Here is a 14,369-nt window from a genome sequence, read left to right as displayed (position 1 = left end):
CAGAATGTGGTCTGTCTGGATGAATGTCCCATGAGAGCTTGAGAGGAAGGTGTGTCCTTCTCTTGTCGGATGGAGGTGTCTGTAAACATCAGTCAGAACCGGGGAAGGTGCTACTCAGTTCAACTATGTCTTTATGATTTTCTGCCTGTGGATCTGTCGGTCACTGGTAAGGGGACTTGAAGTCTCCAAACACAATATATACAATACAGCCGTGGGCTTCCCTGGTGGCACAGTGGTTGAGAGTCCGCCTGCCGATGCGGGGGACACAGGTTTGTGCCCCGGTCCGGGAAGATCCCACGTGCCGCGGAGCGGCTGGGCCTGTGAGCCATGGCCGCTGAGCCTGCGCGTCCGGAGCCTGTGCTCCGCTGAGCCTGTGCTCCGCAATGGGAGAGGACACAACGGTGAGAGGCCCGTGTACCGCAAAAAAAAAAAAAAAACAATAAAATACAGCCATGGGTCTCTTTCTCTCCTCGCAGTTCTGTCAGTTGGCTTCACGTGGTTTTAGCAGCCTGTTGTCAGGCAGACACACATTAAGGACAGATACGTCTCCTGGGAGAACAGACCCCTTTCCCATGAGGTAACGCCCCTCTCGATCCCTGATGCCTTTCCTTGCTCCGAAGTCGGCTGTGTCTGAAATTAATGTAGCTCCAGTTTTCTCTTATTAGCATGAGCATAATATACCTTTTTCTGTCCCTTTGCTTTTCATCTCTGTGTGTCTTTGTGTTTGAAGCAGATTTCTTGTAGACACCGTAGAGATGGCTCACATTTTTTGTCCGCTCTTAAGAGGCTATTTCTTATATTTAGACCATTCACATTTAAAGTGAATATTTATATCATTGGGTTAAGATCTGTCACACGTATATTGTTTTCTGTTCCTGGCTCTTGTTTCTGTTTTTGTTTTCCATTCTCTTCCTGCCTTTTCTCATTCTTTTTTCCCGCATGGCTGCACCAGGCGGGATCTTAGTTCCCCGACCAGGGATCAAACCCAGGCCCTCGGCAGTGGAAGTGCCAGGTCCTAACCACTGGATGCCAGGGAAGTCCCTGCCATTTCTCATCTTGATTGAGCATTCTGTGTGATTCCATTTTCTCCTCTCAGTATGTCAGTTATACTTCTAGAAAAAATTTTTAGTAGTTGCCCTAGAGTTTGCAATGTACACTTAGAACCAGTCAAATCCACTTTCAGATAACACTGCCTGCTTCAGGGTGTAGCCACATTATCAATCTCTCCCTCAGTCCCTTATAACAGCTGTCATTCACTTCACTTACAAGGCATAACACTGAAGCCATCATTGTTATAGATCAGTTTAGAACCACAAAGGTTAAAGATTTTACTTTACCCCCATTTATTCCTTTTCCAGTGCCCTTCTTTTCCTTTATGTAGGTCCAATTTCTGACCTGTATCATTTCATTACCTTCATTACCATTTTAACGTTGAGCAGTCTGGGGGTCTCTCTGAAGCTGTCCTGCAGGCGTGCAGGTGGGTCAGATGGATGTGTACAGACTGTTATCACAGTGCAGCCAGGTCCTCCGAGAAGGCCCAGCTAACTAGGGATTAAGAGAAGACGAAGCCCAGCTGCAAAAACCAGGGATTGGCCCAGCCTCCCACACAGGAGCCCCCAGCCAAGGCAGAGGCCATGCAGGAACCAGCTCCCAGATGGACACAGGAACGGGACCCCCTGCCCTCCAGCCAGCCGTGGGCTGGCCCAGACTGGATTCCATCAAATCCAGGATAGCCCCTCAGCCGTGCTGTGCTCTGCCCTGCCCAGCCTGCCTCAGGAGGGGCTCTCAGCTGGCCTCAGGGTCTCCCTCGGCCGCCTGGACCTGGCAGGACAGCAGGCGTGTTCCCTGAGCAGAGCTGGGATGGACGCAGGGAGTGGCCTGTGCGTCAGTCACTCGCTGAGAACCCGCAACACCTGCCAGGAAGACGTCTCCAGGAGGTGACGGCGCCCATGGCCTCCCTGCCCAAAAGGCGGCTCCAGAGCCGCGGGGACTTCCTTCCAGTCTCTTTTTGGGGACAGCTTTGCAGTTGGTTTTATCTTCCTTGCCCCACTTGACACTTTGTATCTGCCGCTTGCTGGTGGGCGGTGATCTTCCCTGCACTGTGCAGGGGGTGCGGTCACGCAGGGGGCAGAGTCCTGTCCTCAAACCGGGTGTCGACCTTGACCTAGTAGAAGGTCCTGAGCCCCAACTTCTTTCAGCCAGAAAGAAGGGTGGGGACAGTGTGGCAGAGAGCTGGCCGCCCACGAAGGATGGGCCGGAGTGCTTCCCATAGGACCCTCAGGAAGGACCTTTCACAAAGTCGTTTTCATAAACATGGGATACACCTTCCCAAGCCTAATTACAAGAGGTTTCTGTAAATGAGACAAAGAATGTAAAGGCTTTTAACAGCAAACTGCAGCAATTTGCCAGAATTCTCAAACCCTAACAACAGTTGTTGTTTTCCTTCTGATGCTTCTTTAAGTGAATGTCCTAGATACTAAAGGTTAATAGTACAATTCCCAGCTGTCCCCTGGGTTGCCAGAAGGGATTGCCAGTGGTGTGGAGACCCCAGATGAAATGTATTTCCTCAGCCCGTGCCTCGTTCCCTAATTGGAAGGAAATTGCTTAATCCCATGTAAGTGTAAATGCTGTTAACAAAGATATTCTAGGGTAAAGGGAACTGTGGTTTGTAGCAGTCTTCTTTTTCTTAATTCATTTAGCAGACCTGCCAAGGACTGTGTGAGCCTCTGTGCTGACACCCCCTGGGGTGGGAGGCCTCCCGGCAACCTGGACTCTTGACATTCATGAAGACACACCTTCGGCTGTATTATAAGCTCTTATTGGCTTAACTTTTCATTGCTTTGACTCAATCTTGATTAGATTTGCAAGAACAATGAAATTAGCTGGGCAGCCTTTTTAAAATCAAGCTGTATTATTTTCATTTTGCAAAAGCCATTCAAGGATGCACTGCATGAATGCATTTTGATAAACTGAGCCTACTTAGTTCTCATCATTCTGTTTTATTCTCTACAAATAAATTTTCTCCTAATGTTTGTTCTAGTGGAGAATGAAATTCTTTGCTCCAAGAGTGTGAAGGATGACTCTTCTATCTTTCTGGAAACTTAGGTCACATCTTACTTTTTTTAAAATGTCTAATTTCACCACTTTTCAACAAGGATGGTCTGTGATTTGCAGTGAATCTTGATGGTATGTACAATGCTTCACATTCCAAGAAAATCAGACCAACTCAGTCCCCTGTTTAAAATTCCTTTCTGTCTCCTCATCCCTTCCAAGACCAAGTCTGGAATCCCCAGCGAGACCCTGGATGGTCCTGGCCTGCCAGCCTGCGGACTTCACAGCGGTCTCACCTGCCTCTTTTTTCTGCCTGTTTGGCCTCCAGCCCCACCTCAGGGTGAAGAGTGGGCCTGTGCCTCTCCCTACCTGCAGCCCCTCCTCGGGTCCATTCTTTCGGGAAGTCTCCCCTGACACTTAGGCCAGCCTAGAGGCCTCTCTTTTGCACCTCTGAGGGGTCTTTTCCATTTCTCAATTTAGCATGTATTTCATGGTTTTCTTTAATAAACTGATTTTTTTTAGAGCAGTTTTGGGTTCACAGCAAAACCGAGCAGAAGGTACAGCGCTTTTCCGCGTTCCCCCACCCCCATACACACACAGCCTCGCCCGCTGTCAGCATCCCCCCTGGATCGTTGCTGACCGTATCGACACGCCATCATCATCCAGAGCCCATAGCTTACAGCGGGGCTCACTCTTGGTGTTGTCGTTTTATGGATCTAGACACACTTCGGACATGTAGCCATCATTACAGCGCCACACAGAACAGTTTCCCTGGCCTAAAACCCTCTGCGCTCCGCCTCCTCAGCCCTCTCTCCCGCTTAATACCCGGAAACCACTGATCTTTTCACCATCTGTGTAGCTTTGCTTTTTCCAGTATGTCCTGTAGTTGGAATCATACAGTGTGTAGCCTTTTGAGCTTGGCTTTTTTCACTTAGTAATACGCATTTAAGGTCCCTTCACGTCTTTTCATGGCTCAAGAACTCATTTTTTAAAAATCATTGAATAACATTCCACTTTCTAGATAAACCAGAGCTTATGTATCCATCCAGCTACTGAAGGACATCTTGGTTGCTTCCATGTTTGGTAATCCTGAATAAAGCTGCTGTAAACATCACGTGCCGGTGTTGATGTGGACACACATTTTCAGCTCCTTTGTGTAAATACCAAGGAGCGAGATTGTTTGATTGTATGGTAAGACTGTGTTTAATTTTGTAAGAAGTTGCCAAACTGTCTTCCAAAGTGGCTGCACCATTTGCCTCCCCGCCAGCAGTGATGAGAGGTCCTGTTGCTCCACATCCTCACCAGCATTCGGTGCTGTCAGTGTGTGGGCTTTGGCCGTTCTCATAGGTGTGTCGCGGTGTCTCATTGCTGTGTTCATTTGCATTTCCCTCAAGACGTGATGCTGAACATCTTTTCACATGCTTTTCTCCTGTCTCTGTATCTTCTCTGGTGAGGTGTCTGTTCAAGTCTTTGGCCCAATTTTTAATCAGGTTATTCTGATTCTTATTGTTGAGGTTTTTTTTTTGTTGTTGTTTTTTTTGGGTGGGGGGGGGGGGCTGTGCTGCGCGGCATATGGGATCTTAGTTTCCCAACCAGGGCTCAAACCTGTGCTCCCTGTATTGGAAAGAGGATTCTTAACCACTGGACCACCAGGGAAGTCCCTTTACTGTTGAGTTTTAAAAGTTCTAATATACTTTGGATGGCAGTCCTTGATCAGAGTGTCTTCTGCAGATATTTTCTCCCATACTTCATGATCTTTTTACTTGTTATTTATCTGCTTTTCCAGCCTGACTGTGGCATCCATGAAAGTGTAGATTGTGGCATCTACCCTATGTTCAAAGTGCTATGTGTATATCCCACACTAAAGAGCATTGTATATGTATTTGTTTGTTGAATAAATAAATCACAAACGTTGGAGTAAAAAGGAAATGAGGGAACCAGAGAAATCACATAAGAAGAGATACTGACAAACCAATAAGCATATTTCTCTTTCCATGTCGAAGAAGTGGAGCCTAAGCTGTGGAGTTCCAGCCTTACCATCCAGCAGGCAGTGCTGCCTGTGAGCGTCAGTGCAGTGGGCGGGAGTGGGCGGCAGGGGTCGGAGGTTCTGTGGGAAGCGCCTCTGAAAGGGGTTCCACCATCTCTGTGCTCACGCGCTTGGACGCAGTAACCCCACTCCATGAGCGCATCCTAAGAGAAGGGTCCAGCACAGAAGGAGCCAGGTAGACAAATGCCCACCGCCTCGGGCTAGGGCAGTTTGGAGACCTGGTGTCCAGTCAGGAGAGTGGCCGAGAGAACCGGGACCTAAGGGGACAGCCATGCAGCAGCCTAAGGGCAGGACGAGACGGAGCAGGGATGGGGTGCTCGTCACGGCCTCAGAACATGCACGTTGGAAAAAGGCAAAAACGAAAATACTTGGTTAGTAATATGCCTGAGCTTTAAAACCTGCTCTTTGTTGTAATTTTGTGCCATGAATGGAAATTATAAAAAGCTTAGGAACATTTATATAAACTCACAAATGAGAAGCAAACCTGGGGCACCTCATGTTACCGTCTGTGACCTGAGGGGCAAAGAGAAGTTGGGGGACAGAGCCGCCTCTGAGCCCGGGTCTGCTTCCCTGGGCCTAGGCGCTGTGGTCGCCGTGGACGAGAGCACCGCCTGCTCGTGGCCTGCGTGTGACCTGTGTGGCGGTGAGAGACTGGAACGGAGGCCGGAAGACAGGTAGGGGCAGCAGCAGCAGCAGCCCGGGACCCCACTGCCTTGGGCCTCGGGCCAGGGGCCGGGCCCAGGGCACACGGAGGAGGCCGGGCGCCGTGTTTTCTCTCCTCACGACTGGGGTTCTGCGGTTCCCCGAGGCTCTTCCTGTCTTAAAAGAGAGAAGAGCCAGGTTTCCTCAGCTTCTTTGTTATCAGGCGGGAGGAAAAGACCTTGGGGCTGACGCGAACGTGAGGCACACTTGGTGACGGCACAGCCGACCTCTGCAAGCAGACACCCCTGCCCAGCCTTACCGCCCCCACCCCGGGGCCCGTCCTCGGCACCGGTCCTCCGGCCCCCCCGTGACTGTCGGAGGCACGTGCACGGGGCGTGTCATCACGTTCCTGCTTCTTGGCGCCTCACAGGTGGTGGCCTGGACAGGCCTTCCTTGGAAGCAGGAAGAAGCAGAGACACTGGTGGTGGGAGCAGGTTTGCCGTGCGGCCCTTCCCCTTGTTGGCTGCGTGGCTCAGCCGGGGGGGCCCCCACGCCAGGCGCTGCGACCGCGGAGCCCAGGCTGCTTGGGGCCTGTTCTAGGAGCCGGGTTTCTGCGCCCCCCTCTAACACAGCAGACGGACACTCGCTCGCGTGCAGGGAATGTCTGTGTGTCTGCCCGCCACCAGGCTCCCACGCTCTGTGCCTTCTTGTTTCCAAACAACAGGGGCGCCTTCTCCTGTGGGGACTGCTCCCGCGTGGTCACCTCTCCCCTCCTCAGAAGGCACCTGCAGGTCTTCCTGGACTGCCCCTTGCGACCCCAGTGCACAGTGAGGGTCAAGGTAGGAACAGGTGGGAGCTCGTGCATCTGCGTCCACCTACTGCGTGCCCCCTTCACCCGCGGCCGGGCCGGGGTGGCATCTCCTGCTCTTTTCCTGGGAAAGGGGGCAGGGCTCCCCCGAGGGGCCGCAGCCCTCCCCTGTCTGACTTAAGGCTCTGCGATGGAAGCTGGTGGCTTCGAGTCACACATCAGGCCTCGGTGGGGGATCCTTCCGGTGAGCGGGGTGGGGGTCCTGACTCCGCCCGTGGCTGTTCTTGCAGCTGCTGCAGCACAGTATCTCTTCGCTCCTGAGGTTTGCCACCTGCGAGGACGGGGTAAGTTGGGGCGCCCAGCCCAGGTGCGTGTCCTTACTCTCCTCCCCCGTGTCCCCTGGCTGCAAGGGCCCTCCATGTGCCACATGGAGCTGAGAGTCCGGACTCTCCCGAGACTCGGCTAGGCCTTCTGCTCCCTCTTCTGACTCACGCCCGCGTCTGCTAACAAGATCCTTTCCCTTTTTGGAATCGAGGTTGTTTTCTGATCGGTCTTGCAGTAGACATACGAATCTGTCCCCCAGCTTTGATTATGGTAAGTCGGTCTTGAGGTTTCAGGTTAAACCTCCTGCCATGGTTTCACGTTAATAGGACAATTACCTGAGATGCACGTTTTTCTAAATTGCTGGGTCTCTAGTCTGAGTGCCTGGAAACTTGACTTTCACTTCTCACATCTGCCCTGTTACTGTGGTGAGCTTTGTAAAGAGGTGTGAGGTGTGCTCCTCAAAGAAAGCACCGCCTGAGCACACATACCTTACCTTTGGTCCTCACATAAACGAGAGAGGTCTGTCCTTGTCAGAGCCATTTGAAAGCCCCGTAAGTGGCCTGTGGAATCGCTGAGCCCTGGAGAGAGTGCTATGTCTGTGCCCTGCTGGGATCCACAGCCAGGTGGCAGATATGGGCCAGCTTGTGAGACTGCTGTGAAAGGGGAGGCTCACACTCGCAGAACTTTGTGATGGGTTCCCGAAGCGAAATGCCAGCTCTGATGCCAGCCCGAATTTGGAGGCTCCCAGGCTGCTCTCCCGGCCACTTCCCAGTCCTGTCCCAGCCCGTCCTGGGCTTGGGGTGTCGGGGGAGAAGCAGCCCTTAACACTCTTTCATGTGCACCGGATGTCAGAGTTCGGAGTAAATTGGAATGTGGACAAATCTGTGCACAGAACCTTTAAGGATCCCTGGTCTGACTGTGGTTCCAGCTCTCATTCCTGGCCTCGCGCATCTCTTGAGAGCAACTCGGTGACCCCCGCAGCGCAAACCTTTGTCCGGGGGGCTGCTGCGTGGTGGGGATTGATGTTTGAACCCTGCTGTAGGAGGGCTTATAGACACATGTGCCTGACTGTGTGACAGTCCGTGTCAGTAAGCGTGTGTGATGCCTGGGCACGGTGCTGCCCGCTGTCCCCGTGCTGCCTCACCTCCTCCCCAGCATCCCCGTGGGCGCAGCCCATGCTGCCCGGGAGGCGTCGGGGTAGGCCCGCGGCACGCTCCCTGCCGGATGCAGAGACACTGCAGAGCGGGGCCATCGCTCTGCTCACCACCTGCAGGGTAGCCAGCCCGGGTAGGGCCCGCAGGGGCCTTGTGTGTGTTGCGCTCTCGTGGAGTCCTGCGTTTCACGGGTGGCGAGGCCGCGGTTCCTGGGACTGCGGGTGCTTAGGTGAGGCCGATGGAGTGGGTTCCAAGGTGGGGCTGCAAACGGGCACTAAAGCCGGCAGATCCGGGTCATCGGAGAACACGTTCCTCTGGAGGATGCTGGGGGAGTGCTGCTTAAGAACAGAGCGAAACGAACCCAGCAGAGCGCATGGCTGAACGCCTGGGGACGGCACCCAGAGCACCTGCCAGCCCTGCGGTTACTCAGGCACCTGCCTCCCCTGGGCCCCCAGCTCCCAGGAGGGTGGCCCTCAGCCACCTGCTCCATCCAGGGACCTGGCAGGAACCCGCGTTCACGTGTCGCTTCGGGTGGAGGCAGGCTGTGCCTCCCCCACAGTAAACTCCTGCTGCTCCTAGAGACACAAGAGGCGGGCGTGCGGCCCAGTTGGCGAGCGCCTCGGTGACCCTGCGTGGCTGCTCTGCTGTCAGAGGCGAGGCCGGTAGGACTGGGGGGGGCGCCGAGCTCCTAACCCCCCGCTACCGCCCCCCGGTCTATGCCCGGTGGATTCTCAGGCTTTACGCTGACCTGGAGGGAAGCGGACACCTTCCTTCCTACCTGTAGGAGACCTCCCGGGGGCATCGGCCACGAGGCTCATCTGGATTCTGTCGGTTTTCAGGATGAGAAGGTACATCCACCAAAATCCAGAGAATCAGATGACTTTACACGAGAACCGCGGCTCCACTCCCGGAACAAAATGTGCTGCTTCCGGGCCGGCACACACACGTGCCTTTAAAATAGAGGCACATTTTACACACGTGCGTTCGTATGACCGGCACATGTGAGTTTACTGGTGTGATTGTTTTAACTTCTCCGTCTTAACTTCTCCCCAATATAATGTATAGTGTAATGTCCATTTATAAACGAGACAGTTATTATCAAAAACTGTAGTTGCCAACCCTGACACTTTAAAAAGAGGGTTTCTGCAGACTTTTCTTCCAACGCCAAGGCCCGTGCTCGTACCCAGCCGCCTGGGCCCACACCCACGCGCAGGTGCAGCCCTCAGTAGCCAGCCCGGGTAGAAGCCCTGGGAGTGACCTTGACATCTTGGCCGCGGGAGGCCTCCCCACTGTCCAGTCGCATCCTCTCCTTCCCTCTCTCTGCCTGCCTGGACTGGCGACTCTCAGCCCTGCTTCACCTGGCGTGCCACCAGGAAAGCCGCAGCTCCCTGCGAGCCACAGTGGGGAGGCCGTGCCTGTCTCGTACGCGGGAAGACAGCCACGGCGGTGAGCTGGCTTTAGGGCAGCGTCCACATCCCAGACCGATCTGGACACTTACTGCTTCAGAATGAGCCGTCTCAAGGCTCGGTGCTTCCACACCGACTCTGCACACAGACCTGCAGTCTGGACGAGGCTCCATGGGGCAGCAGCTGGTGCCCCAAAGCTGGGCTGGTGTCCCAGGAGGCCCTTCAGTCCCCGGCTGGCTGCTGTGCTCCTGTCGGCTGGGACCTTCCTGGGCTCTGGCCAGACACCCACACGGCCTGGACGCCCTCACAGCATGTGACTGGGTCCCGAGCCGGGCAGAAGATGGGCCCCGGTCCTGACAGAGCCTGGGACACACTCAGTGCCCCTCCCCTCCCACTCTGTTCACGAGAAGCCAGTTGGCCGCCCAGCCTGGACCCAGGGGTAGGGCAGCGAGGTGCCTGTCAAGGAGCTACAGACGTGCCAGCTTTGGCCATGTTGTCTGACACCCGCCCGCCCCCACCGAGTCCCCTCTGCCAAGACACTAATGGTGGAGGGGCGAGTTAGCAGTGAGCTCAGTCACCACAGACGCCCGTCAAGTGTCTGGCACAGAGGAGGGCTGAGAGGTACTCCTGACGTTACTCTGCAAGTGGCAGCAAAGGAGTTTCCGAAAGAACACGTGACCTTCTAGGGCTTCAGTCTCCAAAGACCAATAAACCTCTATTTTCAGCCCCACCCCCAAAAGAAACTGTTCTGAGGTGTGATCCACGGAGGCCAGGAGGGCACAGCACACCTTCCCAGCCTGCTCACCTGGGGCCCCTGCCGCCCGTGGCTCTACATTCCCGTGTAGAGATGAAACTTGCCCACAATTCACCAGTTCCCTAAGACAATTCGTCCAACAATGTGAAGGAAAGGCTTTCTGTGGCATAGGAAGAGGTGTTCAGCTCAGTGCAACTCTGGGAGAAATGGGATCCTGTTAAGGAGGGAAGTTTGGGGCAAAGGAAGTCCTTTGACCAGAAGTGTTGCTCAAGTGGGGAAGTGGGATGCAGCAGCAGGCGTGATGTGTGCCTCCTGCTGGGACGCAGGGCACGGCCCTTCCCATGTGTTTCCCCCCCCAGTTTCTCTCCTAGGACGGCCAGCTGGGAGATGCACATCCTTGCACCCACTAACAAACATCGATCACAGATACTTTTAATGTTCTTGTGTAAAAACTAGCTCGGGGGCTTCCCTGGTGGTGCAGTGGTTGGGAATCCGCCTGCCGATGCGGGGGACACGGGTTTGTGCCCCGGTCCAGGAAGATCCCACATGCCGCGGAGCGGCTGGGCCCGTGAGCCATGGCCGCTGAGCCTGCGCGTCCAGAGCCTGTGCTCCGCAACGGGAGAGGCCACAACAGGGAGAGGCCCGCGTACCGAAGAAAAAAAAAAAAAAAACAAACAAAAAAACTCGGCTACCAGAAAAAAGCACTTCCTTCCTTTGCTTTTGCTGCAGCCTGTTCTCTCCTCTGGAGAGGGGTGGAGAGGGGTCATGGGCCGGGGAAGGGCCTAATGCTCTGTCTTTGGAGTCCTTAGCCGATGGGAACAGCACGCCCAGGGATGTTTGCTTTAACCAGCCTGCCTCTTATCCCTGCAGAGTTACGAGGTGAGGAGTGTCCTTGGAAAGGAGGTGGGGCCGATAACCTGTTTCGTCCGGTCCATCACCACCCGCCCGGCCAGCTGCGTGGGATTGGAGGAGGTGGAACTCCTGAGCGAGGGGGGAGCCTCTTCAGCACACGGGTGGCAGCCGCAGGATCCGTGAACTTTACAAAGTGGCTGCCAGTGGTGGTGGTTCGGTAGTTATTTGTTAACTCTAGGCAGAGTGAATGTCCTTTATGATCTTGAAGTGGAACTTCGATTGGGGCAAATGTTAGTAAAATGGCTTTGTAAACTGTAAATCAAAGTACTTCTTTCTGCGATGATATATATTTTTATTGCCTTTCTGCAAATTTAGAAACACGATAGAGCTTAAATAAGCTTGAGGTTTTCATTTTGTATTTACCTTAGACAATAATATAGTAGAAAAAGTTATTTTGTTCTACTGTAATTCTAAAGTGTTCAAATTTTACAATGATTCAACGTGTTTTTCTTATATTTCTTTTAACATTTCCCCAAAGAATTACCCTGCCGAGTGTAAACCTTTGTCCTCTATCGTCATATTACTGCTCTGCACAGTGTCCAGCCTAAGCGTTCTGCAGCTCAGTATTTTTTGGAAAATGTTCTGGGGAACTATGTCAGAGGTAAAACTGTTTCCCATAAAGTAGAGATAAAGTGACTGGCCTGATGGTAGCTCCTTACGGAGAGACTGACAGGTCTGGTTAGTCCTGCCGGGCACTGCGCAGGACTACGCTGCCACAGGAGAGCTGGGGAATCGTTCACCTTGTTGGCAGAGATCTGAGTTAAAACTAAAACCACGGATTAATCTGGACACTACAAAGATTTCGCGTTTCCTCCCTTATGACAGTGTAATAATGACAGGCCACGGTTAACTAATTACATAATATAGACGTAGCAGCCCAGACCAAGGGAGGCTGCCTAGTACCCACTCTCATGGGGGAAAGGCAACGGCTTTATTTATTCGTCCAGATTCAGCCTTGAAGCATTACCAGTACCGGGAAGGTAGCCGATTTTAAGTAGCTTTGTGACCGTCCTTTCCATCTCCTATATGACTTCTGTACTTTATGCACTTTGAAAATCTACTTGAAGCTGTCTACAGGACTGAGGGAAGCGAAAGCAAATCCCATGAAAGCCAGAATGAGTGGGACTGGTTTTCGGATAACCTGAGCCCTCCTCTCCTTGCCCCCGACTCGAGGTGGGACCCGCTCCGGCCGGTTTCCGACACGTTCCCGGGGCGCCTTCCACCCGAGCGGGTCTCGCTCGGCAAGTTAACCGGCACGTCCGCAGGTGGAGTTTGGCCTGTTGGAGAAGCAAAGCGACGGTCCTTCCAGGAACCCGGCCCCGGGGCGCACACCAGCCAGACGCGCCCTCGCGCCCTCCCCGGCCAGTCCGGAGGGCCGCGAGGGCAGGAATCAAGGTGGGTCTAACACGCCTTTATTCTTACAAATACTGTAAAAATCAGTATAAAAAAGTGAGCATGCTCAGTCTTTTCCTCGTATCTACAGTACAAAGGTTTGTCCGAAAAGTCTCTCTAACGAATGTACCTTAGCTGCCTCCTCGGGCGTAGGATGCAGAGAAGCTGCCGTCACAGTAACTTAGGGTCCACGCGGCAGCTGTCCGAGTCCCGGCCCCGCCCGGGGGTCCGGCACGGCGGTTCCAGGCACTGCGGCCGCAGCCCGCACGCGCCCCGCGTCACCGCGCGTCCGCCGCCCCCGCGCCGGGCAAAAAGGGCGCGCCGGGCAGCTGCTTGAAGAAGCGCCGCAGGCCGGCCAGGTCCCGCGTGAGCTGCTCCACGCGCTGCTGTAGCTTCTCGTTCTCGGCCGAAAGCTCCACCAGCTTCTGCTGCATCTCCTGGTTGCGCCGCTTAGCCTTGTCGCGGCTCTTGCGCACGGCGATGTTGTTGCGCTCCCGCCGCTGCCGGTACTCGGGGCTGCCGCGGTCCGGGCCCCGCTTGCCCGCTGCCTTGTCGCGCGCCGCCCCGGGAGCTGGGGGCGCGGGGCTGCGGCGCGGCGGCTCGGGCGACGCGGGCGGGGTGGGCTGCGCGGCGGCCGCCAGGCTCACCACTGTCTGCGCGCACGCGGCCACCTGCGCGGGCAGCAGCGAGCCGGGCGCGTCGCCGTCGCCCCAGTCGGGCTCGCGCTTGAGCGGTCGCGGCGCGGGGCCGGGGCCCGCGGGGCGCGTGGGGCCCCCGGGCAGCAGCTCCAGGGCGCCCGCCTTGTGGTTGCTGTTGAAGAGGTCGGCGAAGAGCTCATCGTGGCACAGCTCCAGGGTGGGCACGGCGGCCATGGAGTCGATGTAGGCGCTGAAGTCGATAGCGCTCTCGTCGTCGTACATGGCGGGCGCGGCCGGCTCGGCTCCGCGACCCAGCTTCCCCGCGCGGCCGGGCTCGTAGAAGGCGGCGGGCTCCGCAGTCCAGGGCGCGCCGCGCGCCGGGCCGTCCAGGCTGAAGAGCGCGGCGCTCATGGCGGCGTCGGGCCGACGGCGAGCGCGGTCCTCGGGCGGGCCGGGCGCCGCCTTTTCTAGCCGGACTGACGCGCACGCCCCGCCCCGCCCCGGCCGCGGACCGCGGGACCCCCGCCCGCGCGCCTCCCCCGTGCTTCCTGCCCGCCGGCCCGGCCCGCGCGGCGCTGCCGGGAACGACCCTCCCTCGGCCGCGCCTCCTCCTTCCTGCTGGTGGGTCGGGGCCTCTGCGCCCGCGGAGTCGGGGCGGAACCAGAACGGGGCCCGGGCCAGCGCGCGGACTAGGGCCCGGGGGCGCTCCCCCGCGGCTTCAGGGAATTAGGGTCTCGCGGCTTCCGGATGGCGGGGTTGGAGACGCTGCCCCGCGGGGTTCCGCCGGGTCCGGGGGTCGCTCTCCAACCCTGCGCGCCTAGGGCCGGGGGAAGCCGGGAACCACGAGCGCGCGAGAGCTCCGCGCCCCCGGAAAGCCCACGAACGCCCGGGAGCTCCACACTCAGAGCCCCGGGAGCCCCGCGACCCCGACGCTGCTTCCAGGGACACTAGAGCAGTGCCATCTTGCGGTGATGTCTTACTTCAGTCCTGTCTTTAGTTCTAGGCTCTTTTTTTTTTTTAATGCTGTTCAGTATTATTCCAAAAAGAAGTGCCTTTGGATCCAAAGCAGTGGGGTGGGTCCCCTTTAGGAGGAAAATAAGCTTTATACTAGCAGCTCTGACACGGTGTTAACTCGCTAGCTCTTCACATTGTAAAATGCAGGTAAAGACTGAACTGGCTTTGTTGGTTAACGTTTCCTACAATTTGGGTCAGGCATTTCGGGTCACTTCTATTTTTCACAT

At 55.7% G+C, this 14,369-nt stretch overlaps 2 protein-coding genes across 9 annotated transcripts in view; one reads left to right on the top strand and one right to left on the bottom strand.

Moving 5' to 3' along the window:
* SPIDR (scaffold protein involved in DNA repair) overlaps positions 1-11,533 on the top strand; it is a 351,974-nt gene extending 340,441 nt beyond the window's left edge. Inside the window, exons 17-21 of one of the 8 annotated variants that reach the window (XM_027128161.1) lie at positions 5,679-5,772; positions 6,465-6,589; positions 6,839-6,892; positions 7,084-7,142; positions 11,057-11,533. In XM_027128161.1, coding sequence (XP_026983962.1) covers positions 5,679-5,772; positions 6,465-6,589; positions 6,839-6,892; positions 7,084-7,142; positions 11,057-11,221 — 497 coding nt within the window. In that variant the 3' untranslated portion in view covers positions 11,222-11,533. Of the gene's footprint in view, positions 1-5,678; positions 5,784-6,464; positions 6,590-6,838; positions 6,893-7,083; positions 10,743-11,056 lie in introns of those variants that run through there. The other 7 variants (XM_027128160.1, XM_027128157.1, XM_027128158.1 and 4 more) reach the window with 7 other exon arrangements.
* Positions 11,534-11,979: 446 nt separating this feature from the next.
* On the bottom strand, positions 11,980-13,581 carry CEBPD (CCAAT enhancer binding protein delta). Its single transcript, XM_027128168.1, has one exon. The coding sequence runs from the start codon at positions 13,537-13,539 to the stop codon at positions 12,769-12,771; it is 771 nt and encodes a 256-aa protein (XP_026983969.1). The 5' UTR covers positions 13,540-13,581; the 3' UTR covers positions 11,980-12,768.
* Positions 13,582-14,369: the final 788 nt, after the last annotated feature.

This window comes from Aethalodelphis obliquidens, unplaced genomic scaffold (assembly GCF_003676395.1).
Source record: "Aethalodelphis obliquidens isolate GAN/ISIS:26980383/991018 unplaced genomic scaffold, ASM367639v1 scaffold33, whole genome shotgun sequence".
NCBI lineage: Eukaryota > Metazoa > Chordata > Mammalia > Artiodactyla > Delphinidae > Aethalodelphis > Aethalodelphis obliquidens.
Note: the sequence above shows the minus strand (reverse complement) of the source record. Positions and strands in the feature narration are given on the sequence as shown.